Source organism: Amphibalanus amphitrite, unplaced genomic scaffold (assembly GCF_019059575.1).
Source record: "Amphibalanus amphitrite isolate SeventyFive unplaced genomic scaffold, NRLGWU_Aamphi_draft 000490F_arrow, whole genome shotgun sequence".
NCBI classification, from domain to species: domain Eukaryota; kingdom Metazoa; phylum Arthropoda; class Thecostraca; order Balanomorpha; family Balanidae; genus Amphibalanus; species Amphibalanus amphitrite.
The window spans coordinates 31,965-59,137 of record NW_024881984.1 but is presented as its reverse complement, the minus strand read 5'-3'; the positions used below and the strand labels follow the sequence as shown (position 1 = coordinate 59,137).

Genomic DNA, 27,173 nt, shown 5'->3' with positions numbered 1-27,173 from the left:
TGGAAGCGATAACGTGTAAGGATGCGGTTTGAATAAAAAAACGCAAAACAGAATGCTTTCCCACCATTTTGTCGACGAGCTGAAGCACAAAAAGTTTGTGAAAACATGTAGGTATGGTATATTCTCACTGATGGACGTGGGGTTATGACACTGTAGACATGCCTTTGAATGCAGTGACCTCGTCAACCGGTCATTAGTTAGACCAAACAAGATACCGCTAAAATTGGGCGAGACCAAACCCACGCTCTGACCCACTGACCGTTCAGCGAATCCCACATAGAAAGCGACATAGACACAAACACCTCGTCGGTGTCCACCCAGTCTTGTCTTCGCTTCACACGCGTTCAGTTACGCCCGTCTCTCCCGGCATCTCTCTAGTATCTGCTGAACTCATCTTAGCTCTCGTGAACGGCAACTTATACCGATGTCAATCCACAAATCCAGCAATATCCGTTCGCATGATACTGGTGTTCATGTGACACCCAATGACAGTATGACAAACATGTGTCTCGATACTGGTACCGGATGGAACACTATGAATGGAAAACCGTCAACCTTGCTGTTATCGACACAATAATGGTAAAAAAAAAACATGAATGTCACTTGCCGGTGCTCAGACTACACCGCAGCTCAGTGAATGGTCAGTGCGTCAGTGTTCTGGTTCATCTCCTGCGTGAGCTGCGTCTGCAGGTCGCTCAGCTTCTTCTTCAGCTGTGACAGACCGGTCAGCACAATGTTCTCCGGCTTCAGGGCGTTGGTGCTCTCGACGTTGAAGTAGAACTTGTTGGCGCTGGCGCCGTCCTGGTATGGCGCTTCGTCTGCGGGAGGAACAGGAAAGGGTTAAGACAGTGTAAGTCGGTCCAGGGGAAACTGGCTAGCTCACGACGCCAACAATAAAATAATGCAATTAATATAAGAAAGGAAAATGTGGATAATTGGAAAAATTAACTGGTAAAGAAGACAATCAATAAAGTAATTGATGAAATGCAATGCAATCTAACAAGAGCAGATGTTTTATACGGGAAATACAGATGGATTAGTTACACAGAGAAAAAAAATCAACAGAAAAAGTGAGCCCAATAGCGCAGGCGAAGAAGGGATCGTTGTTTGACGCAAATAGGAGTGAAGTATGTGCATTGTGCGTCTTATGTTGAGATAAGAGACTAGCTTAGCAAATGTCAGCGACCAACTTAATAAATTAAATAAGCTAGTCTAATTTTATCCGCGGTGATTTTATCGAGAATTCCTGTAAATGTGGCAAAGAGATGCATCTCTCCCACCAGAGATGCCTAGGGGAGAGATGCCTAGCTCTGAGTTTCGGTCTCAGATATTTGACGGCACCACTCCCAGACACCACTCGGCCCGTCCGGCACCTCGTCAGCAAACTCTCGCCCTTTCACCGTCACCCTACCCGAGCTACACCTCATTTCCCCGGTACGTCACCCCTCCTTCCGAGATGCTCCCGATACCCCAGCTCCGGGGGCGACTATCACCCAACTGCTGAGACTACCATCAGACTTCCGTCTTTGGCCGGACCGGCGCGCCCTGTACCGCCTCTCTGACATACCACTGTCAGCACAAACCCAACATCCCCCGAACAGTCAGCACCGGTTGGTCAGCATGTGCCGCCGCCACGGGACCGGGGCTGGCTCAGCAGACAGTAGTTCAACCGACAGCCGGGCAGCCGGTGTCGCCTGTCGGATGTGATCGACAGATACCGGGCGGCACAGGGGCGCAGTAGACAGAGTCTCCAGCTGATGACATCTCTCTAGTACATATAGATTTGTTATTTAAACCACGGATGTGATATCTGCTCATATTTCTCAAGACGTCTTTGGTTTCATCACAATGTCCCGTTTCCTGCAGCTCACTTGACGTCATTTAGTTTAAAATTTAAAAAATGTCTGGACTGTGACCGAACGCAGAACAGTTGCGCTAGTGCGTTGTGCTTCGGCGCAGTCTCTTGCATTCAGCATTATATTTCTAGCATCATTTCATAGATATGAGCGCATTTTATACTACTACTGAACATCCTTCCATAACCTGTCCGAATCATTATCTTCGGCAAGTAATGGGAAAACGACCACCACGTCTGACCACCACGCATTCAGAAGAACATCAGATTTGTATAACAGGTAAGCTAACATTCCCTTTCCAGTTCCCATCGGCCACTCGGATAGCCCTACCACGACCCTCTTCCCACGCCCCACTCCCCCTCATCGCTCCTATTAACTATTAACCCTCGCCCGCACATGCCATTTTCCCATCCTAGAACGCACATGGGGGGGGGGGGGTGGTTGCCACCCCCCCGCGCCATTTCGTTCCTGTTGGAGATAGAGCTTAGCAGTAAAGACCAAAAAGATTCTTTGGGAAGAGACGAATCCAATGATACCCAGTTTAACCTTCTCAGGTCAGTCATTGACCTTCCAGGTCAGGTCAAACTAAAAAATGTTGCTGTTTTGGGTCACCGTTGGATATCATGTGCGCTGCTTATCAAATACCGATGACGATGCTGTTTTCTGGTGCCAAGCCAGCTAGAGCCTCTTTGTCACACTATCCGACCAGAATTTTGCTGCTGAGGTCATTTCAGGTCAAGTTAGGTCAAGGTCAATTATATGTGTTTGTATGTCTGTGTGTGTCTGTGTGTATACTGATGTGTGCACCGATTGTTTTTGGGTCCATATCACATGAAATCATGATCTGAGAAGCTTTTACCAAAAATGCAGTCAAAAAAATTCACAAAAAGTAAATTCAGCTTGCCTAAAACGCAATTATCTTAGATGACCTAGGTTGACCTTGACCCTGACCTTGACCCTTGTACATCGTCGAACAACATGTTCCATGATAGGTGGGAGGTAAGACTGGCAAAAAAGGCCAAAATCAGGGTGTCAAAAGCTCACAAGGCCCTTGGCAAACGCAAGATGTTGAGAATTGGCCATTTGGGTCATGACATGACCTGAAAAACAAGGTCATATCTCCGAAACCAAAAATCTCAGAAACTTGAAATTTTTAGTGGACATCAAGAAAGGATAGACGAGCAGCTATACGAAAAATCAGCCTTCTAGCTCTAAAAATGTTGAAAGCAGAGCAGAAAGACTGCCTGGGGGGTGGCAACCACCCCCCCCCCCCATGTGCGGGCGAGGGTTAACGCTCCTATTAACGCTCCTATTAAGGAGAGGGTAGAGTGCGCATTACCGAGCAAGTGGTTCTTACTGCCATCGCATGGGCACCTGATTTATATTTGTATTTTGACTTGCAATCTCCACTGGTGCTATGACGAGCCCAGTTAATTAACATAAATAGCAAGACAATGCACTGGTGCGATACGTTTTTCTCTTCTGCTCTTGCAACACTATCAACCTCGCCAGAAACGGATGTCTGCAGCATGCCGAATTGGCAGGTCAATTTATATTATCCAATTAGGGAAAGTATTTTGACATCATCGAACACTTTTCTTGCACCTAGTTGACATTATATGACCTATTAAGTTAAACCTTTTTTTTGCTTTTGACGCCCCTCTGACTGTCACGGTGTCTTTATTATGCCGAACTATCTAGCGGTTTTATGATCGCTGTTTCTACCGATACCGTCTCTCGTGAGGTCTCGGCACATTCCTCTAGGTACTTTCTGTCCACGTGGGCGGACTCAAAGTAATCTTGGGCGGAGCTCGTACTGTACCACACTTAAATATTGTGACTTGTGCACCTCAACTTACCGCTTTTTGTTATCATTTTTCAGTTATCAGTGTAACAGATTAATCAGTAAATACCGAACAGCAGACTTTCTAGTTTCTACCTTACCCCCAACAGGTTACGCCAGCGAACGAAGGTACTTACGTTGACCTAAGAACAACTGTACTTTGTGATCAAGGTCATCGATATTTGACCAAGGCCCTCGATATTTGTTAGGTATTTCATAGGTGGGGTTATCACACAACAAATCGATATCGGTTATGCCCACGGAAACACTGATTACATAGTAGCATCCGCTAGTGTGGTGTTCGTCCGCTAGTCTTGCCATTATAGCGAGAGATTCAGCCTTGTCTCAGTACAATCCTACGGCTGTCAGTTGCCTCAGTTTGGCTCAATCATGATTAACTGTTTGCTAGACTCCCGCCGCCGCGTGGCCTCAACGCCATCTGGTATTGAATTCGATCAATTGTCCCGCTGAATGGCGGTCAGTCTGACGAAGTTGTAGCTCCCAACGGAGAAATAACGCCTATTTTGTGTCCGTTTAATTCCACTTTGAGCTCCGTTCGTTCTTCGCTTCGCTACCTCCCTAGTTCCATCCAAATGACTCTCATTTTGCCCCTCTATTTTACCTTGTTTTGGCTCCTTTATGACCCTCAATCTGACCTCACTCTAACCATGTAACCCTTGTCTCTCAGGTCGAGACGGTGGAATGGGCGTACGAGAACATCGCCGAGCAGGGTGCCACCGACAAGGAGCTCAACAGCATGGCCGACTACCTGTCCCGCCAGCAGCTCGATCTCGTCATCAACCTTCCAATGCGCAGCGGCGGGGCGCGGCGCGTCAGCTCGTTCCAGACGCAGGGATACCGCACCCGGCGCATGGCGGTCGACTACGGCGTCTGTCTGGTCACCGATGTCAAGTGCGCCAAACTGCTGGTCGAGGTGAGGCTCGGTGGAGGGGAGATGGGTTATGCTGCCGATGTGCTAGTGAAGGATTTCAGTCGTTATCTGTTTAGGTCTCGGGTGTTACTAACTATTTATAGCCGATCAGTGATCATATGACGGCAAAAGTCTACATGATCATGCTAATTTGAAATGCACATGATTATTCACATGATGAAAATTGTACACGATAAAATTTCTTCAAAATCAATACAATATTAAAGTGGCCTGATATTTCCTAGCAAAAAAAAAAAGAGAAAAAAAATCAGTGTGCTTCTCTTGTCGGGTTCTCTTTTTGTGCGTCTAATGTTATTCGCACATGCTATGTTAAATTGCTTTTTTATCCTTCATTCCTACATAGCTCAGCGTGCAGTCACACTGTGTTCTCCGTTACCGGGTGTTGGTGCCCTTCTGCCCAGCCGTTAGGTCGCTATATGTGACTGCTATCTACCTAGTGCGCACCCCGCGCCGATAATTTCTGAGTCGGATAACGGACTGAGTCATACGAAACTAACTGACGTGTCGGTGATCCACGGACTGACGGCTGCAGACCGGTGCAGGCCTGGCAGATATGGCTCTGCGCGATTGTTCATGCCAGTTTGTCGTTCTGTCAGATATTGATCATCTGTTGGCTTACACAACTTCTCAATCATGCCATCCTGTTCATGTCCTGTTACCTGTTTTGCGTCCATCTGAAGTTTTTTTTTATTACTTTGAGTGTGTTTCTTTTCAGCATCAAACTCTTGGCCGTTACTCTTCCTGGCTCTGCCACCCACTCGCGCTTTAAACGTGTGTAAGATGTCGTTTCACCTCTTCCGTTTTTTCCCATTTATCTACCCGTTTCCCTACTACACCTTTTTGCGTTGTTCGATGGCCAATCGTCATAACCATTTCGGCATCAGTTTGGACAAGCGTCATTCAGAATAACCCATCGGCGATGTGCATCACTGTTTGACGGTCGGCAAAACAGGCTGGACTCCATTTAACCATTCTGCATAACTCTTCGCCATTGAGCACAATGTTCGTCATAGGCAAAACACTTTGTCAGATTGTCATAATGCTTCGACATTTCACAAAATGGTTAGTCGATGTGCAAAATTAATCGGTACTGTGCGTAAACAATGACTGTTAATTTAAAACTTTCGTCAATGATCAAAATATCAATGATGTAGTGCTTATCTAGCCATATTCAATGTTTAACGTTAATCACGCATTCAGGGATGAGGCTTTTGACAGTTCCAGCGCAATTTGCAACCAATTAACCATTGGATTCCGAAAAAGGCAGTTATACGATAGCTACGAGGAGACTGCCGGCGCCATACCGAGTAGGCATGTAGAGCGTAGAGCGTAGAGTGTAGAGCATTCTCGAGCGTCGGACTCCTAAGCGCTTCGATACAAACTACGAAGTCGGCCGTCATTATCGCGTCACTGCCCGTGCGATGTCATGGGACAACGCCTCGGGCGGCCGCGCCGGTCGGACTCGCGAGGGAATGGCTGACAGATGGCGAGCCGGGCCCTGCCGGCCGGACACCTTGGTGTTTGGGGCGGGGCTGACTTATCCAGCCTGTTGCCTGTTCCTTGGTGTTTGAGGCGGGATTAACTTATCCAGCCTGTTGCTCTGTTGCCTGTCCATTTTTCAATCAGCCGATAACATGTCAGCTACGTCCATCTACATTGTACCTATGGCGCTCATGAACGCTACCGATTTTTATGTGGATCAATGGTCTACGAGTTTCGCCACCTATGCCTCGCACTGCACTGTATAAACGTGGTTATATTTATACTTCTCTGTAAAGGGGCGATCTGTTTTTAGTGTTGACGAAATGTTATGAGGAATGCCGAAATTAGCATGGGGATGTTTTGGAGAACGACGAAGGGATATTAACGAATGACGAAGCATTTATCCAAATCGTCAAAGGTTTTGCCGGAACTCAATCAGTTATGGCGAATAGCGAAGGTAATACCAACTGACGAACTGTGGAGTGGGATCAGCATTCCGTTTTGCCCATATGCTGAAGGTTTTGCCGGAATGCCTCTCACTGGCGCCACCTATGTGCTGATCGGACGAATGGGTTTTGCTGATTGGCCATCGAACAACGCAAAAAGGTGTAGTAATAGCAAACGTTATTTGTAGCTTTGTAGAAACTCTCGTACTCACGGAGGCTTTCGTCGATCTCAGTGTACTCGGACTTGGGCCACTCCTCCGGTTTGGGTAGCAGCGTGTGGCGCAGCGCGTTGTCCGGGTCGTACTCGAATGCCACGCCGCTGGTGGGGTTCCACTTGGCGTGCTCCTTGCCGAACCCCTTCCGAGCGTACGCCCGCAGTTTCAGCTCCTGGCCCTTCCGCAGCTTTACAATCTCAATCTCTGCGGGGGGACAGGGAGTGTGAATAAAAAGAGGATGAGAGAAAGAAAAAAAAAGAAAAAAACAAACAACTAAACAAACAAAGATAGAAAGAAAGATTGGATGACTCTGCACACTTGAAAGGCTGACTGATGACTGGATAAAACGACACTTAACCGCTGGAAGTATTGGACAAAGGAGTAGAAACAAACAATACCAAAACAACTCAAAATGCTGACACCGGAATCTGCATCTCGAAGGCTTTGCAAGCCTTCCGACACTTCCAAAACTATGCCACCAAACAAGCTAACCTCAAATCCTCCTATCTTCGCATATTTACTTTCCCGTGCCGGGTACACCTCTCGGCGCACTTCTTACCATCCGAGTCTCCGTAATCGGCGCCGTCCTCGTCCCGTCGCGAAGTGGCTGGTATGACGCGACTATCGGACGACTTGAGATCAGCCGTGGTCACGTGCATCGTCTGACCCTCGTTACACTTGACGTCCAGCGTGAATTCCACGCTGCACTGCGGACAAAAGTCCGGGCACGTGCAGTCCTGCCGAGGGGGTAGAGAGGGTGGGTTAGATACAACAGGCCACACGCAGTGAGACTGGTTATCGGAGGGGGGAGGAGTTGTGGGTAAGCGATACAGCAATTATCGAATGAAGGCTTGGTTCCTCGCTTATGTCATGATGGCACGGCTAATTCAATTAAATAAGCATCTGAAATTAGAATGCGTTATCAAGTTATGAAACATGTGCAAGGCGTTTGCAGACATTGAGCTAGTCAGCAAGTAACTACGACGATTTAGTTTATATAAAAGTCCTGACAGACATGTCTGACACTGTCAAAAATAGCACAGCTAGTTAATGAGGAATGGACATATTGCGCTAGACTACGTAGGATACATTACTAGGGTTTCTAAAACGTTTCTCCACCATCGTGACAACAATCAGAATTGGAACACGGGCCACAAATCTACCGATTCAATGGACTGGAATACATATCCATAGACTACTGTGGATTAGTCTATGACCATAGACCACTATATACCTGCCTCTAAGTGCTTTTATTTATTCATCGTGTCGAAAATCATGCTATAAATTAAGCATTTATCAAAATATACATCACATTTAAGCAATTCCTTTCATTTAAATGGGCTTCATAGAGCATCAACACAAATTCCGCGTGCTACATCGAATTTCCCAGCAGGGCCCTAATGGCAGTCGGCAATATCAGTGCAGAGTCCAGGTATATAGTGGTCTATGCTATGACCACAGATAACAGTAGTACTACTGTTATCTGTGCTATGACATATCCCATCTAAGGACATAACCTTCCTTCCCCCTTCCATAAACCGAGGCAAAATTACAAGTCCTCACTCTAAAGCTTAACTTCAGCTCACAAGTCACTATTCAAACCTCAAACACAACCACAGCTCACCCCCCCCCCCCACACACACACACTCCTCCACTGACCCTGGAGTACTGCATGTTGTCGACCACCTCGTCCGAGGTGAGCGGGATCATTCCGATCCGGTGCGCCAGAAACTCGTCGCACAGCACGGTGCTATTCGCCTCCAGCTGCACCCAGTCGATCGCCAGAGTGGGCACCTCGGCGATCATAATGCGGCGGATACTGTTGGCCACGCTGAAACACCGAGAGGGGTGGGAGTAGTTAGTTGAATGAGTGGGAAATGGGAATGGGAGTGAGTTTGGAAGGTGAGCTGAGGGGAAAAGACGGTGAATTATGAGAGTTGATTGGGTTCGTTAGAGACTAGAGTTCGGTGCGGTCCATGATAAAAAAAACAGAGATAGAAGCCTGCCAGAATAAAGAACAAAAAGAGCGATCTTTCGGTCTATGAACGCAGCGTTTAAAATAAATGTTACCCCGAGCTAATCAGAGTTTCCAATTCATCCGGTCCAGTTCAGATCACATGACACCAAGAATCATCACCACACAGGAAGTCGTCAGTGGCGCCCGCCAAAACAGGAAGGTCACCGTCCTCATGTGCCCGCCCCTCTGCCGGTGTCACGACTTTGTCCACAGTGGCTCCAGACACCTCTCCGCCTCATCGTCATGTGACCGGTCACCGGAAGCCACTCCCCGCTGACCCAGCGCTATGTCTCGGACCGTGAGCCCCTGGGGCGGCCGCCGAACCCCGGCGGGGGGCGGGGGCGGCCGGGCGGCGGTCGGCAGATGACCGCCGGGTGCCAGTCGACCGCCGGGTTCGGTGGCAGAGCCAGTCATGGGGCCCGCACTGAGCTCGGTCGGAGGAGCGCTCCTGCTGCTGCTGGTGACAGCTGTAAGACAGACATACGCAGGGAGTCGTGTGGACTGCGACGCGCTCAAGGATGAGTTCTGTTCGTCTGACAACTGCCAACTGCACCCGACTGTGGCGGACGCCTGCTGCGACTGTCATAAGCTCTGCTGCTCTGACAGGGAAGGTGAGTGACATGTGGAGTCGAAACTAGCGAGTCCCCAGGATAGTTCACGCGAGGAGCACTTTGCCACCACCCTCTCCCAGAAGGAGAGGGTGGTGCAAACTTTTTGGTGTTCTAATAGCAGCGAAAGAGATATTATCCAGGCTAGCAAAGATCAAGACAAGTCGTCTAAGGACGGGTCACCTTCATTAGAGTCGAGAGAAGGAATAATATCAGGGGAAAATTTAGGAACCCTTGTCTGAAACTGTGCCTCAAGTACATTGAAACATCTACCATTTCTAAAAGCATTTTTGTGATTAACGTCTTCTAAAAACACCCAGAGTACAGCCTTCCACGACCCCAACAAAAGGCTCGTCTCGATGCCTATCAAATAGCATAATTTTTCATCGAATCAACTTCTAACAGAATAGTACTTTTCTCATTAACTGTCACCTTCGAGCTCAACCTCACTTCATGAAATCCCACACTCGCAGCACGGTCTCACTGTCTCTCCCTCCCTGTCGGCAGCGCGTCCGACAGACCCCCGCTCGGTACGTCCGCCGCCGGGCGGCTGTATCGACGAGGCGGGCACGGCTCGGAAGCACGGAGAGCGGTGGCAGGACAACACCGACCATCCGTGCGCCTGGCTCAGCTGCGACGACGGCCGCATCAGCGTCGACCTGAACATCTCACACGTCTGCAAGGGGCAGCCGGAGGGCTTTGACTGTGTCGCCTCGCGGAAACCAGGCCACTGCTGCTTCGAGTACTTCTGTAACCAGACGACGACACACTCCTACTGGGGATCGGGACCGCCGCCGCCGGAGTCACCGCGGTTCTTTGCGCCGTGTCTGGACGCCGACGGTCAGAAGCACTCTCATGGCACTCAGTGGACCAGTGAGGACGGCTGCAAGGGCTACAGCTGCGCCAATGGCAAGGTCACAGAGGTGCCCATCGTGTGCCTGGAGGTGGCGCCGCACGCCAACTGCGTGCCCGTGCCCGCGTCCGGCCACTGCTGCCCCGAGTTCGTCTGTCCGCCCACACTGAACGGTGAGTCGGTGAGATGCGACAACATTGAGGTTTCCTTAGTCATCTTGATTCTGATGAGACACTAATGAGTGAGGACTGTAAATGTCGGAGCCCTCGTCATGTTATTTTCCGCTTGCACTTTACAGCACTTGAATTGCGATAGATGTGACATTATAAGAATACTATTCTGGGAGTAACATAGCTTGCTATACAATATACATTAGCACCGTTATGAATGCTAAGAAAGTGAGAAAACCACTACACAACACCCGTCGTTTTTCAAACATCCAACCCGTGAAAATCACATCGTGCCCCACCGGACAACTGACTCTACGATCACCTCCCCTCTCTTCCAGACTGTGTAACCGAGACAGGCGAAATTTACGAAGACGGCGCCGTGTGGGCGGGTGCCCAGGAGTGCATCATCCTCCAGTGTAGCGCCGGGATCATCGAGAAGTTCCCCGTCAGCTGTCCGCCGCCTCCGTCCGACCCCACGTGCCAGCGCATCGACGCGCCGCAGCTCTGCTGTCCCTTCTACGCCTGTCCAACCGACGGCCGTGAGTGCAGGGGGATTTTCACATCGGGAATAAGACAAACGGCATCTTGGCATAGCCTCAGCCCTCACAATACTGTACAGAACAGGTATGAGAAGAAATCAAATACGCTCCGTCTGCTCTTCCGGAATCGGAAACTCACACCACTCAATTTCCATGCATGTCTCGTCTTCCTCGTAATTTCATTTTTCACATTTCTCGCGAGAATCTCGCGGCCCACCTACAAGCCGTTTCACATGTCAGTTACAGGGCCGTAGTTTTGGGGCCTAATCACAGCTTCCCGTCCCCCTTCTCCGGGCAGGCTGCACCGACTCATCGGGGGTGGTCCGGCCGGACGGCGCACACTGGAGCTCACCGAATGGCTGTACCCACTACGACTGCATGTCGGGTATGATCGCCACGGGCACGGTCACCTGTGAGCCGCTACCTCTCGGAGGGATCTGTTACGAGGTGCCCCCGCCACCGGGACAGTGCTGCCCCTCGTACCGCTGCGATATTGACGGCGGTGGCGACGGAGGTGGCGACGATGGAGGCGACGACGGTGGTGACGGGGGAGGAGCAGGAAACGACGCCGGCAGCGACAATCAAGGTCTGTAAAAACGGAGCTGAGTGGGGAGTTGTGTTCGTTTGAGGACGAAAACAATCAGTTTAAAGCTCCCTTGATGATTACGTTCCCAAATGAATAAAGCATGGCCAACGTCAATGTTTCTCTGCAGAATGAAACTTTGAGCTGTCAATGATTTATCACAAAGCATAAAAACGTAGGCGGATTCCACGAAGAGAGTCTCGCGAGTTGGAATCAGATAACCTAGTCAGATGATGAGTCATTTTCGCGAAACCAATGTCTATCATCACGTTCCTCATCGCACTCACTAAACCTCCCTACACCACCTACAGACTGTGTAGACGAGGACGGCGTGCTCCGCCAGCACGGCGACCACTGGGCGACAGCCAACAACTGCACGCGCTACACGTGCCACCAGGGCGTGGTGCTGGGCGTGTCGGCCGTGTGCCTGCCTCCACCGCCCGGCTCCGCCTGCGTGCCAGAGACTGTGCCCGGCTTCTGCTGCCAGCTGTACCGGTGTGCCGTGGTGCCGCCCGATGGAGGTAGGCCAGCAGGGGACGTCACTTGGCAAATACCTAAGCAGGTACTGAAGTTGTGGACGGCAGTGGGTTGCTCAGCTCCGCCCAGGACTTCTACTCATGCAAAACGCCCCGTTTCCTTGGAATATAGTTGATGAATCGGCATGCTTCGCTGCCACTGGTCACACCTTCCCTCGACCAAAGCGATTTATTTGTTAGTAGCTTTTCAGAGGGAACATAAAGCCTCGGTGGCTCAATAGCTACATGACTTTCTTCTTTGTGCGTTCCGCAGCATGTCGAGACGAGAACGGAGTGCTGCGACCGAACGGCTCTCACTGGACCAGCGAGGACAACTGTCTTCAGTTCACCTGTGCCAGCGGACAAGTGCTCGGCCTCACCGAACTTTGTGTGCACGTGTTTTTGCCCGGCTGTGTGCCGCAAACGGTACCTGGCCAGTGCTGTCCAGACTACAACTGCACCTCCATCGGTCCCAGAGGTGAGCTTCGCTCTGGAGCTGATTTCCATGATGGAGTTCGCTCGAGAGAGTTGACGCGAAAGAGTTTTTGGCGCACGATTCATAGAAACCAAGTCTTACATTCTTGGTACATAGTGTTCCACAAACAGTATATGTACCAATGACAGTATGACAGTATGACAGTATGTCCAGCACTTTCGAAGAAAGAATACTATACCCATCAATCAACTTTCGTTTAACCACTCCAAACCAAGCAATGTCCTCGAAACATGCCAACCCTCCGCCTGTCTTTTCTCAGACTGTGTGAGACCGGACGGCAGTGTCCTGCCGCACGGTTCCCACGTAATCGACGAGAACAGGTGTCTCGTGATCAGCTGCACGAACGGGACACTCGGAGAGATCGTCGTGGAGTGCCCGCTGCCTCCGCGCCCCGGCTGTGTCCCCGTCGAGCAGCCAAACAGCTGCTGTCCAACCTTCTTTTGTCCGGAGCCTGGACAAGGTCAGTAAAAGAGAGCGAACGAGGATTTCGCATGTAGAAAGCAGTTGACGAGATCGTTAGTGAAACGATTTAATTGACTTGTTGACGAGGGAACGTCATGATTTTCCTCGCAACGCTAACCCTAGAAAATGGAGATGACAAATCCTTATACTGTGACGATAGACGAATTGGAGGCTGTCTATGTATCTTGAATGAGTTTGCCCATGGTGTTGGATGACGGTCCGAGCTCTGGTGATGTGGCAAGCGAAGGATTAGTTGCCTCATCCTCACCCACAACGTCACCGATGCCGGCAGACTGCGTGGACCCCAACGGCGTCCCACTGGTGCACAACTCGAGTCGCATCAGTGCGGATGGCTGCACCATCTACACTTGCTTCGACGGAGAGCTGTCGGTGACCTTCGAGGAATGCATCGAACCCTACCCACCAGGCAACTGCCTGCCCGTGTTCACTCCCGGAGTGTGCTGTCCCTCCTTCAACTGCTCCGGCCCAGCAGGTAAGAGAAGGCCGTGCGGTCCCTTGCAGACTGTGGAGTTTAGGACTTGCTGCAAGTGTGGAGAACACTTGAAATGACTAGCTATGGCAGCTTCGACGAGTCACGCGACCTCACGATGTCACGGTATCACGATGGTTGATAACCGATCCTTAGCGCCAGTGTGACCTTGTGCTATTGCGGTAACATCCTCCTTATCCGGCAGACTGCGAGGATCCGAACGGCCAGATCCGCCCACACAACTCGAACTGGACGAGCGCCGACGGCTGTACCATCTACAAGTGCTTCGACGGCGTCATCAGCAGCAGTAACGTTGTTTGCGACGTCATCGCGAGCCCCTCACCCGACTGTGTGTCTGTGAACATTCCGGGCCAGTGCTGCCCCGTCTACGACTGCCCACATTACGGAACTCGAGGTAAGTTGAGACAAGCGTCCTTGCATTCGATCTTCCCTTGTCTCCATTTCGTTACCATGGGACAAGACCTGTTGGCGAGTGACTAAGCAATGCTTAACCACTATAATTGCTTTTTAATCACTAAGATCGACGCTTGGCGGCATACTTCGATCCCAGAAATCCGCCCTTCATCCTTCTGGAACGTTGCTTACCACACGAAATGACCTCGGGAAACACAACCTGACACATTCACCACATCTGCTTTCACAGACTGTACGGACCCATCCGGCGCCCTGCGCGCCCACAACTCTAGCTGGAGCAGTGCCGACGGCTGCACCATCTACACGTGCAGCGACGGCGCCATCTCCAGCACCACCATCAAGTGTCCAGAGCCGGCCAGCTACCTCTGCGTGCCCGTTAACGCTCCGGGACAGTGCTGCCCGACTTTCGTCTGCCCCAACGACGACGCCCCACAAGGTGAGGAGAGCGGATGACGGATCGGGGACGAGGATACAGTGATAAGGCTGTTTCATCTGCCGACACCCGGCAATACTGAAAACATGCCGTTCGTAAGATCTCGTCTTTGGACTATGTACATAGCAGAAAGCGCTGCGACACATGTTGACGTGTCCATCAGCGTAGTGCGCAAAGGTTTGGTCGAATGTCAGTCCAGTCAACTTAACGCGTCAAGGTTAGGCTTCGCAATGCCACGTGAAACGAAAAGAATAAAACTGATGTTGTCTTTCATTCTCAGACTGTACGGACTCGACTGGCACAGTCCGTCCGCACAACTCGAGCTGGACAAGCGCCGACAGCTGCACCGTCTACCGCTGTTTTAACGGCACCATCACCGGCACGTCCATCCGCTGCGTGGTGCCTCCGCACTTCACACCGGACTGTCTGCCCGTGTATACTCTGGGACAGTGCTGTCCCGACTTCCAGTGTCCCACCAGCGACGAAGGACAAGGTGAGTAGGATGGTGTTGATTTTAGGAGGCCCGGACGCGAGTTACCTAAGTGTGGAACTACAAGTCGATTCTAGGGCTCTGATTGGTGACTTTGGTCGGGGATGACGCTTATAGCATGACGTCACTCGCGTACTTGGCCGGACCAACGGCGCGGCGCAGGCGCGCCGAGCCAACCCAGAGGCTCTCAAACTCAATTGTACAGATCCTGCGCATTGAATGGCGAAACTTCGGCGAGTTCGCTTGAGTTTGGAAGCCCCTGCCAGAGAACTGGAGACGGCCGGATTATTTGCTGGACAGTGGGCAGCGCAGATGGCGATTGACGGTGCCAAAAAGATGATAGGGAAAAGGGGTTGAGACTTGAGCAGTGAATTATAAGCCTGTTGCATAGCTGAGTGGTAAATTGTAAAATACTTAAGGTTTGAAGAGATGCAGTGTAGTTTAGCCGACTCAGGGGCATTCTGCCGAGTTATGTAAGGCGGAAGGGTCGCAACTCGCAAGTCGTTTGTTTACATGATTGCCTGATTAAAATGTAAAGCGTACCTAATGTTTAGTTGATAATACAGCGAGGTTGGGCATCTGCTCAATCCATTTCTTCTCTGCAATAGTGCATTCGCCACTGTAAATCATTGTAAGAGGCACTGGGCTGCGCCGCCTGTTAATTATTCCGAAACCACCAGTGAATTGTCACAGTCACTCACAACAATACGAATCGTTCAGTCGTGCGCTGGGGGTCCGCCAAGTTTGAGTGTGCTGCAGAATGCAGACTGGACCGCCGAGAATATAAAACTTCCGTCTCCCTGGGCGAGCGGCGCATTGGAGCCGAAGGAAACTGCTTCAGTTTTTTTTTGTGGGGAAGATACCCATGTTTGAAAATTATGTTCTGGAATAATGTGATAAGGAAAAGGACGGTTTCTTGAATTGAGGGCTGTGGAGAAGAAGCAGATTTTCTCATTTGCTACCCGATACAACGCGAAAAGACGCAAATGTTGCATATTGGGCTTAATAAGTCTAATAAAAGATAAGGGACTTCGTGAATCATGCCTAACTGACCGCGACCCAGTTATTTGCCACTGCAGGTAGGTACTAGGTAGGTAGATACTCATTTGTAAACAGAGCGTTCCACCAACCTTCGCCAAAAATTCAATCAGCAGTTGCTTATCTTAAAACGTTTGAGTGCACCTAACAACCTTTAAAAATGACGTCCTCCCTTTCAATGGTTCGTTCGAAGACACAAAGCCAGAATCAGCCAAGCAATATCGGAATCCATTGCGCAGTGTGTCGACTGTCGGATGTGCCCATCCACATAGCATAGCACACACTGCTAAATGCAGGTACGCTCACCTACACATTAGGTATTCGAAGGACTTGATAGCTCATACACATGGAAGAAACGCATGAAATGTGATTAATAGCTGCAGCAGAAGTTTGGCGTCCGATGCCTCTTCGCCAAGTTAAGACCATGCGAATCTCGGCCAGTCTGCCGCCGCGCCGGCACTGGCCGTGGTGTGACGTCATCCGGCCGGCTCGGCGCTGGGTAGTTCCACATTTAGGTAACTCGCGGCCCGGACTTCAGAGGTCATCGGCGTCCAAGGAGGACAGGGTTGGCATGAGCGTCTTCTTCCACCTATCTCATTCAATACAGTAGAGAAACCTTCGTCTTGGATTACAATCTTTCAAATCAAGTGTAAATGTAATCATGAAGCGAGACCAATTTCAAACAATTGCCCATAGTATTGCCAAACACTTCGCTCAATGGTGTTCACTATTCAGTCCATTGTCAAGTATCTTCAACATCAAGACGCAAACAAGAACCTCCAAGCCCCCTTCTACCGTCCGCAGGCTGTCTGACTCCGGACGGCCAGCCGGTGGCCCACAACACCACCATGGTCAGCGAGGACGGCTGCATCACCTACCACTGTCAGAGCGGCTTCCTGGCGGCCTCCACCATCGACTGCGCCCGGCCACCCACCGACCCCGACTGCGTCCCCGTGAGGACGCCCGGCCAGTGCTGCCCCTTCTACGAGTGTCCCGACACGCCAAACCAAGGTCAGCCGCTGCTCCTGGTCACATTTAGCATGGATCGAGCAACAAGCTCAATAAGAGATGAAATGTCCACTATCCTTGCTTTTCAACCTTCACCTACCACAGAGCAAGCCAGAACATATGATAGGGTACCGATTTCAAGCCCTTTCAGCGGACCTTGTTTTTACCGTTCAATAGTATGCGATCCATGTTCAGTTTCTTCTGCCAATCACAGTAGGTCGGAAGTTGAGCTCGCATGCCTCCCAGTTTATGTCAAAACACAGCAATACGATGCGAAATGAGTTGAATAAAACTAATGTCTATCTCCATTCCTAGACTGCACGGACTCGACTGGCACAGTCCGTCCGCACAACTCGAGCTGGACAAGCGCCGACAGCTGCACCGTCTACCGCTGTTTTAACGGCACCATCACCGGCACGTCCATCCGCTGCGTGGTGCCTCCGGACTTCACACCGGACTGTCTGCCCGTGTATACTCCGGGACAGTGCTGTCCAGACTTCGAGTGTCCCACCAGCGGCGACGGACAAGGTAAGCGCTAGAGCTTTCCTCCGATCCAAACATGAACGAGAAATTAATCATGAGCATTGCCTTTGCCCTGAGCCAAAACCTTCCTGGCCATAAGGTAAAGAGCTTTCTTCTATGAAACCGTCATATAAAACCTTTATAGCAGCTAGCAGCTAGCAAACATTGTTTCAACACTTTGCGAGCCAGTTTCTTCAGCATCAAGACGTCAACGCCAAACCTCGGCACCTTGCCAACCCCTTCTGCCATCTACAGGCTGTCTGACTCCCGACGGCCGTCCGGTGGCCCACAACACCACCATGGTCAGCGAGGACGGCTGCATCACCTACCACTGTCAGAGCGGCTTCCTGGCGGCCTCCACCATCGACTGCGCCCGGCCCCCCACCGACCCCGACTGCGTCCCCGTGAGGACTCCCGGCCAGTGCTGCCCCTTCTACGAGTGTCCCGACACACCAAACCAAGGTCAGCCGCTGCTCCTGGTCATCTTTAGCATGGCTCGAGCAACAAGGTCAATAAGAGATGAAATGTCCGCTATCCTTGCTTTACAAACTTCACCTACCACAGAGCAAGCCAGAACATATGATAGGGTACCGATTTCAAGCCCTTTCAGCGGACCTTGTTTTTACTGTTCAATAGTATGCGATCCATGTTCAGTTTCTTCTGCCAATCACAGTAGGTCGGAAGTTGAGCTCGCATGCCTCCCAGTTTATGTCAAAACACAGCAATACGATGCGAAATCAGTTGAATAAAACTAATGCCTATCTCCTCTCCCAGACTGCACGGACTCAACTGGCACAGTACGTCCGCACAACTCGAGCTGGACAAGCGCCGACAGTTGCACCGTCTACCGCTGTTTCGACGGCACCATCACCGGCACGTCCATCCGCTGCGTGAAGCCACCGGACTTCACACCGGACTGTCTGCCCGTGTATACTCCGGGACAGTGCTGTCCCGACTTCCAGTGTCCCACCAGCGACGACGGACAAGGTAAGAAGTAAGAACGATGATGCTGATTTGTGATTTTAGGACACCCGGACTTTAGAAGTCATAGGCGTGCAAGAGCGACAGGGTTGGTATGAGCGCCCCCCCCCCCATCTATCTCATCCCCACGTCCACACAAAGCAGGCAGAGAAAATTTGTCTTGGATAAAAATCCTCCATCCAAAGGCATGTGCAAATGCAATCTATAAAGCGAGACCAATTTCAAACAATTGCAGACAGCATTGCCAAACGCTTCGTTCAATAATGTTCACTGTTCAGTACATCGTCCAGTTTCTTCAACATCAAGAAGTAGGCGACACAAGAGCTTCCCAACTATTGTCTACCGCCCTCAGGCTGTCTGACTCCGGACGGCCGGCCGGTGGCCCACAACACCACCATGGTCAGCGAGGACGGCTGCATCACCTACCACTGTCAGAGCGGCTTCCTGGCGGCCTCCACCATCGACTGCGCCCGGCCGCCCACCGACCCCGCCTGTGTCCCCGTGAGGACGCCCGGCCAGTGCTGCCCCTTCTACGAGTGTCCCGACACACCAAACCAAGGTCAGGCGCAGAGGATGGGCAGTTTGGGAAGTTAGGAACTTCAATCACGAAGGGATACTTCAAGGAACATGTGCGCAGTCAGTAGGTCTTATGGTGACATAGGTGTTTTGGAATGTTCTGGGGTTATGAGCCTCAGCTAGCTTCCAGTTAAATCTTGAACAACTTGTCCTACGCATGTCATTCTCTTTTCCAAAACCCTCCGCGAACTCCGTACTGTGGTACAGGATACTTTTATCATCCCCGACATCGCATGCGTGTCTTCGACAGGTTGCGTGGACGCCACTGGTCAGCTGCGACCCGACGGCTCTCACTGGGCCAGCACCAACAACTGCACACGCTACATGTGCGAGGACAGCCAGGTGCGGGGCATCTCGTTCGTATGCGTGCCGCCGCCGCCATCCTACGGCGGGTGTTCAGAGTTCAACCAGCCGGGCCGGTGCTGTCCGCGCTACATCTGCGACACTCCGCCGGCAGCTGGAGGTGAGCTGACCACGGAGAACGGATGGTCACCATGGGTTAAAGTAGGGTCTTGGGCGCCCAGATGCGGAACCAATCAGCACCCATAAGAGAACGGAGATTTGTGTGCTTGTTGGGGGTGCAAAGGGTGTGTCGAAAGTTAATGGACAGGACTCATTGGTGAGCTGTATGTAATACGTATAGTTATGATTTGTAGGGATAAGTGGAAGTTCAGTAATACAGAGGCCGTGTGGAAGTTGGGGATGATTAACTGCGCGCGTTCCGCAGCGTGTCGAGACGTGGACGGAGTGCTGCGACCGAACGGCTCTCACTGGACCAGCGAGGACAACTGTCTTCACTTCACCTGTGAGAACGGACAAGTGCTCGGCCTCACCACCCTATGTGTGCACTTGTTTTTGCCCGGCTGTGTGCCGCAAACGGTGCCTGGCCAGTGCTGTCCAGACTACAACTGCACGTCTACGGGCCAAAGAGGTGAGATAGCGCCTGATAGAGTTCGCCTAGTGAAAGACTACGCATAACATCTCATGAAGGGTAATTCGTAAAGTCATCACGCCTGTTATAAGACAGCTTTCCTTGTAGGGGAAATATCCCTGGTAGCAATCCGGCGACCGGCAATATCGACAAAACCAAAACACTGTAGCCGAAGCTACGCCAAGAAATGGGCTCCAAGCCAAATACCCACAAAAAACGCATACGAACCTCCGCCTATCCATCCCCAGACTGTGTCGAAACTGACGGCAGTGTCCAGCCGCACGGAACCGACGTCTTCGATGAGACCGGGTGCATCGTAACCAGCTGTAGAGACGGAACGCTCCACGTGGCCATCGTGGACTGTCCGCCGACTCCGCCGCCCGGCTGTGTGCCGATAGCAGTGCCCGGCCAGTGCTGTCCGGACTACAACTGCACCTCGACACCGCCCACCGGCCAAGGTGAGTCCGAAAATATCCCGCGGACACGCCCACAGTTTGCATCTCCACATCATGCTAGCGTCTTTCATCTAAAAAAAAAAACTTCCTAGAGAGTATGCCTCCCTTCGCACTTTGCACTGATGAATCAGTCTGTCAAGACGTGAGGCGAGACGATGTCCTCGCCACGTAAAATGAGGGCGAAGGCAAGTTGGATGCTAGATAATAGTTCCCTAGACCCAAAAGACAAGAGGTTTGCGTCAACCAGTCATCCCACCTTCTCGGCAGCGTGTACGGATCAGAACGGCAACACCCGGCCGCACAACTCCAACTGGACCACACCAGACGGCTGCGTGAGGCACTGCTCGAACGGCGTCATCTTCGTCATTGACGTGGAGTGCTCGGAGCCGCCGCGGGCCGACTGCGTGGCCATCCAGGAGCCGGATCGCTGTTGTCCCACCTACAAGTGCCCCTCCAGCGATACCGGTAGGTGTCCAGATGTCCCTAACCTACTCAGCATCCGTGTCGGCAAGACACGGATACCGAGAAGGTTTCAATTTAGGACGCGATATTGATCATTCCATTCCCAACCGCCGCCTTTCAGGGCCTGAAAGCTGATGCCTGAACCGCCTCAGTAACATCCAGGGCACGTGAACCTTAGGGAACATCCGCATGCCTTCCGTGTAATACGCCGAACCCTGTGCGGGCGGGTTATACTGATGTAAGCACACTCATAATCTTACGAATAGGTACGTATCTGGTTAAAGGGAATCGCCTAGGTAGCAGGCTACCATAACGGTGACCAAAGACGTCGCCACTGTTCGCCAGCACTAGGATGCGAGCTAGATCCACCTCGAATCCAGTATGAACGGGCTGTAGATTGCTGAAACCGTTCTCATCCGGCCCAGCTCCCTTCCTTGTAACGTTGGTGACAGTCACCCTATCCTACCCGCCAGGCTGTGTCGACGAGGGCCGTTATTACCAGCACGGTCAGACCTGGCTCCGGGCCAACGACTGCTACTACCGCCACCGCTGCGACTACGGAGTCGTCACCAAGACTGAACTCGTGTGCCAGCCGCCGGCCTCGTCAGACTGCCAGGTTGTTACGGTTCCGGGCCTCTGCTGCCCTGTCTACGACTGCAGCTCTTCGACGTCCACGACAGCGTCAACGACGACCCCATTGTCGACAACGACGACGACCATAACGACAACAACTTCAGCGACGACGACGACTACTCAGGCTTCCACGACGACAGTGACAACTGCGGGGACGTCCCCAGTAACGCCGACGACGCAGCCGACAGCAGAAGGTCAGTGAAATCCGTGTTAGGACAATTACTATGGCATCGCAAACACGAGTAACTTAAGTGTTTACAGTAATGGAAGGGCTTAGAAAGCGCCAGTGGTGCTAGGAGAACGTTTCCTACTTTCGTCGGGTGGAAAGCGACCTTTTTTCTTGTCCACGTCTATTGTCCGTATGAGAAATCACACGCCAGCAAGGATTTTTTTTTCAATGAATTACAAGAACGATTTCGGGTAATGCATACCTTGGGGTTTGAATTCAGGCTTATACACACTAGTAATTTTGTTTTCGCTGAGCTCAACAATAAAACGAGCAAAAGGAGACCAAAACAGCAAAACAAAGATTGACCGATAAAGGCTGACGTCCGTGCGCCTCCTCTATCCAGTTTGCGAGGACGAGTACGGCCAAGTGCGACCTCCGGGGTCTTTCTGGACCAGCGCTGACGGCTGCACCAACCACGCCTGTGCCGACGGAGTCGTCTTTAGCGTGCGAGAGCCGTGCCCCTCGCCCCCGGAGGACCCCAGCTGTATCGAGGTACCCGGTGTCTGCTGCCCGCGCTACCAGTGCGCCGATCAGAAACCCGACCCCGGTGAGTGAACGGGCTGATACTGAAGGAAGTTGATATCACACAGCCAGCTCTTGATTGTGGTGTGATTATTAGGAACCAGTCTAACGCATTTTCTAATAGCTTCCGGGGGCGAAGCAGCTTATGGGCTTCGCCCGTCAATCATTCAGGTAGCTATGAGGATACCGGCTAAATATACCGAAGGCCAGCTTCTGCCATAGCCATGTTGCCTCGCTTGTCTTCTTTCTCCACCAAAGCAGCACGGACCCAAAAACCTGTCACCCGCAGGTTGCACGGACCCAAGCGGCGTCACCCACCCGGTGAACCAGCTGTATCTGGACGACCCCATCAGACCCACGACCTGCTACGTGTGCGCGTCCGGCAGCCCGCCGTATCCCATCCACGTGCTGGATGTGGCCACTGACTGTCCGCGAGCACCTGCCGGCTGCACGGAGCACTTCCCACCCAACCGGTGCTGCCCGGAGATCACATGTCCAGGCGGTAAGCAAGGGGTCGTAGGTGGTGAGCTGATGGAGATTTTAAAGGCAAAGAAGTAAAGAAGTTCGAAGGATATCCTTAGTGGCTGCTGACCTTTCACTCATGTCAACTGAAGCGCCGTACAATACCTCCGGAATGTAAGCACATCAACTTGAAGCATTATCCCAAACTGAATTTCGCAACTTTCAAAGACCGTAAAGGATAAAAAGAACAAAAATAAAATGAGTCAACTAAATAATTTCTACCAGCCGCCAACATTTACATCTCACCTTCCTCCACCAGGCGTACCGTGCATCTTCGAGGGCGTAGCACACGCGCCGGGCGAGGAGTGGACCACGGATCCTCCGTGCGCCTCCTACGTGTGCGTGCTGGGTGTGTCAGTACAGACGAACCGCACCGTGTGCCGACCGTTCCCGACCACCATCTGCAGCGCGCGCCACATCCCCGGACAGTGCTGTCCGGTGCCCGACTGTCCAGCAGGTCAGTAAACCGGACGGTGGTGTGCAGGAGTTGTGAGATGAACCGCACACATTTGTGCCAAACGCCTAGATCAGGTGTGGCAAGGAGATATCAGCATGTCTAGCTCGCAAATGAGGCATTCATAGTAAATGAATAAATATTGTGGACTTAATTCGATCTTCAATAACATTATGCAAAACTTCAGCTCGGTGAGCTAAGTGTTCTTCAGTTATCAATGAAACCACACTGACTTCAACAACCGCGATCTCCCCAGCACCGTCTCACCCAAACTTCACGACCTCTCTCCACCAGACTCGTGTACGTACGCCGGTCAGCAGCATGAGCACGCGACCACGTGGCCGCTGGACCCGCTGCGCCCCTGCACGCTGCTCTCCTGCCTGAACGGCACGGTGATCTCCAACGACGTGTCCGACAGCTGCCCGCCGCCGCCGCCCGACTCGGCAGGCTGCACGGCCAGTACCGTGCCCTACCGCTGCTGTCCCGTCTACGACTGCGTCCACGGTCAGTGGCGGACGGCGCCAGATGAAGCGTGAACGGTATAGGTGTGTTTTGTGACCCAGACATGATGCCGAGTAACGCGTGAGGAGACTTTGCTCGGAAAATGACGTTTGAAATGGGTTACAGAATGATTGCTCCCCACTCAAGCACGCATTTCTATTAAACATGAAATAGCTGCTCACCCATCGCAGAAATTAGTTGAAGCTTTGTTTTGATCTATCCATCCACCTATCACCTATCACTTTAGCGTCCCTGAAACTTGGTCTCCCCACAGTGACATGCCAGTACAACGACACCACGTACGGCGAGGGCCAGGAGTGGCTGGACGATACCACCTTCCCGTGCAAAAAGTTCAACTGCACGCGCGCCGGAGTGAATACGGTCGAGGACTACGGCAGGGAGTGTCGGCCACAGCCGGACGGCCCGTGCACCGGCACTCGTCTGCCCGGCACGTGCTGTAAACAGTGGCTATGCCCCCGTGAGTACCCACTTTTTGAGAGCTCTCCGACAACGTACGATAAATCATTGAGTGAATGGGTAAAGTCCATGGAAATTCTTGGAGCAGGCAGTTTCATTCGTGGATAGATCACAAATGTCTGAAAAGCATGCAAATCTTGAACAGCCGTCGCTGTCATGCATTCTCCTCGCAGAAACAATGCCTTTAGCTTAACTTCGACTCAGATTACCTCCATTTCTTGCCTGCCTGTAAGGAAAGGCTTGACCATCGGATGTTTCAACTCCCGTCAGTTTGGCGCACATTACTCATCCGTTCCAGCGCCAGCTTCTCTCCACATGACGCCTCTAACGCACGTCTTCGCTCACCCCCAGACTGTGAGGTAGGCGGACAGCAGTACCCGCACGGCTCCACGTGGTGGGAGGACGAGAAGCGACACTGCACCCAGATGCACTGCAACTCGGGCGTCCTGGAGCTCATCGAGCAGCACACCGAATGCCCCCCGGTACCCAACGGATGCACGCCGCTCTACCGTAACAACGAGTGCTGCCACTACCAGTACACGTGCCCAGAGTGCAGATACGACCCCTACGGCAACCCGATCAAGTCGCTCGACAACTTCCTGCGTCGTAAACGCAGGAGTGTCGCGAGACGCAGGCGGGAGCGGCTGGCGCAAGCGCGCGTCAGCAAATGACCTGTGCGAGATGTGTGATTGTGGCAGTAGTCATAAAATGATTTAGCTTGTGTGATTAGGGCACAATGAAGAGGCTGTCTCAGAAATACTGAATACATGGTTTAATGCTCTGGGACAGTGTAGGGAGGAAAAGCTCAAGTGATAGATGTTGCCACGTGAAAAGAAATGTGATGCACAACTGTTGTTGGTGGGGTATAGGCAGTTGTTTCAGTTACCATCACCCAGAGGTAGTTACCATGTGTTGCGAGCACAGAGAGCATGGCTGAGTTTGACACAGCTTGACATTGTATGTGTGTCATGAAGTGTGAAAGCAAGATGGGCAGCCACCCATTGGCATTAGGAAACATAGATAATTATGGATAAGCCTTGATACTCAAATATGGCTTGTGAAGCATATGATGTGTTCGTCATTTTGAGGAATAAAGTGGAATTAATGACTGAGGTGATATTTTTAGTCCCCAAACAAGAAAACAACAATTAATTGAATGGCCAACAATGTAAATAAATGAACAAACAATGTTTTTGTTTCTGAGATGAAATGAGTTAAAATGGTCTATGGTTCCAGAGCAAATCTACTTGTTTAATGACAAAAGATTGGTCTCTGTTTTTAATTAAAACACAGGGAGAAGCTATCAGAGCAGCCTAAAGCCACAAAAGCTAAAAAAGCTTCCAGCTTGAGCAGCAATACCAGGATGGCTGGCCAAGGAAAAAGACCTGGATTTTTTGGAATTTCCCTTTTTTTGGATCTTTGGAATGTCCCTTTGCTCCAGCTACCTCGCACTGCTAAAATCAAGGTCAAATGTCTGGAAGCAAACGCTTACATCAGTCCCTAAAAGTCACCCGACCCGAGACTTGTTTGATGTGGCACCTGTCACTATCTCTCCTCATTTCAATCTCTCCCGATCCTAGTAACTCGGATTGAGTAGGTACTTTTGCTGCAGGTTGCAGTCACACTGCAAAGCATGGCAACAGCTGACAAGTCATATCAGCATGGTGACTGAGCAGCCTATATCAACTAGGCTGGAAATCCACACCAGCCTGTGCTCAACAAGTGCATATAGCATACATAACCATTACCACAAAATAGGTAACTTTTCACTTGTGAAAAAAAAACACTTATGAACAAAAAACTGACATTTCAATTAAAAGCTTTTTTGTTCCCTGGCTCTCAAACCATTGTCACATGTAAACTTTATCACTTTATCTTAAAAAAAATGTTTAATCAGCACAGGGAATCTCAGCACAATACCATCCAATCAACTGCAGCATTCCAAAATCTGCAAATCACCAGTCAATCTGCCTTGCGCACAATCCGAGCGCCCTCACAGCCCACACCAATGAAGTTGTCATGCTGGGCTGCCAGTGTGGGAATGCGACAGAACAGAGGAACAATATAAGCAGCCCAAATAATTTTTGTATTTACAGCCCTCCCGGCTCCCACCCTCACGTCAAGCGTAGGACTGCTTTGCTTTGCTCTTGCCCCGAGATGTTAAAGCGAGATCCAAACAATGCACGAACATAACATTTAGAAAATAACTTGAAATGTGTCAGTTGAAGCATAGATATAACATACCTGAGATCGGTATCTTCAATACAGAATTTCACATTTTCTTCAGTCAGCTCCGTAAGGGTCAGCGTTGGTTGATTGGCGTACGGCATCGTTGGTGACTGAACCAAAACACCTAAATATCAGCAAATAAGTAAATATTGATTAAAGACACCACAGACACCACTATTCCACTGACGACTCAAGGAAAACGGCGGAAAACCGTAACATCGGCAGCTTATTCCATCACGATCAGCACACATTCAACAGCTAAAACAACTCGCTGGCTTTGGAAGGGCTCAGAGAAGTCATAAAGACGAAAATCACCCGTGACTCCTATGATTATAGCCCTTAACGGCAAACATGTGATTCAAATATGGCGTGACAAATACAAATTTCACGATATCACAATAGCTCATGACTAGTAAATTATGTAGTTTCGTGACAAACCACGTCAGACTATCAATTCTTTAGCGATTTAGACTTTATTCAAGTTCGTTCTATCATTAAAGCAATAAACTCATCCTTATTGACCATAAGCTTCTATATGGCATTATTAACTTTATCTTCTATGTGGCACTCATATAACGTGGGAAGATATATAGGGCATATAGGAGAGCCTATAAGGTATTATTGTGATTACTGATTAGCCGATCAATCGCATCACGCATGCATCTCCGTGCGAACTGCGAGCGTTTGATGCGAGTGAGAGCTAATATATTTGAGTAGGTTTTCGAATTTCCTGACCGCCGAAAGAGTC

The 27,173-nt window shown here is 50.9% G+C and overlaps 2 protein-coding genes across 6 annotated transcripts; one reads left to right on the top strand and one right to left on the bottom strand.

The window, feature by feature from the left end:
* Positions 1–94: 94 nt before the first annotated feature.
* Positions 95–26,723, bottom strand: LOC122392528 (DNA-directed RNA polymerase II subunit RPB3-like). Its single transcript, XM_043387488.1, has 5 exons — positions 26,441–26,723; positions 8,454–8,625; positions 7,354–7,531; positions 6,792–6,998; positions 95–818 (listed from the first exon to the last, which is right to left on the bottom strand). The coding sequence occupies exons 1-5, from the start codon at positions 26,524–26,526 to the stop codon at positions 631–633; spliced, it is 831 nt and encodes a 276-aa protein (XP_043243423.1). The 5' UTR covers positions 26,527–26,723; the 3' UTR covers positions 95–630.
* On the top strand, positions 9,130–25,385 carry LOC122392527 (kielin/chordin-like protein). Of its 5 annotated transcripts, XM_043387483.1 has the most exons (27): positions 9,130–9,422; positions 9,927–10,445; positions 10,781–10,981; positions 11,280–11,567; positions 11,876–12,085; positions 12,354–12,557; positions 12,835–13,035; positions 13,330–13,530; positions 13,733–13,942; positions 14,192–14,398; positions 14,676–14,888; positions 16,728–16,934; positions 17,247–17,459; positions 17,709–17,915; positions 18,228–18,440; positions 18,787–18,993; positions 19,261–19,473; positions 19,738–19,941; positions 20,190–20,399; positions 20,664–20,861; positions 21,332–21,685; positions 22,064–22,267; positions 22,532–22,744; positions 23,024–23,221; positions 23,513–23,722; positions 23,994–24,197; positions 24,548–25,385. In XM_043387483.1, the coding sequence occupies exons 1-27, from the start codon at positions 9,224–9,226 to the stop codon at positions 24,865–24,867; spliced, it is 6,228 nt and encodes a 2,075-aa protein (XP_043243418.1). In that variant the 5' UTR covers positions 9,130–9,223; the 3' UTR covers positions 24,868–25,385. The 5 variants fall into 5 exon arrangements, with proteins under 5 accessions (XP_043243418.1, XP_043243419.1, XP_043243420.1 ...); XM_043387484.1 differs by lacking the exons at positions 18,228–18,440; positions 18,787–18,993 and having other exon boundaries at positions 9,148–9,422; XM_043387485.1 differs by lacking the exons at positions 14,676–14,888; positions 16,728–16,934 and having other exon boundaries at positions 9,178–9,422.
* Positions 26,724–27,173: the final 450 nt, after the last annotated feature.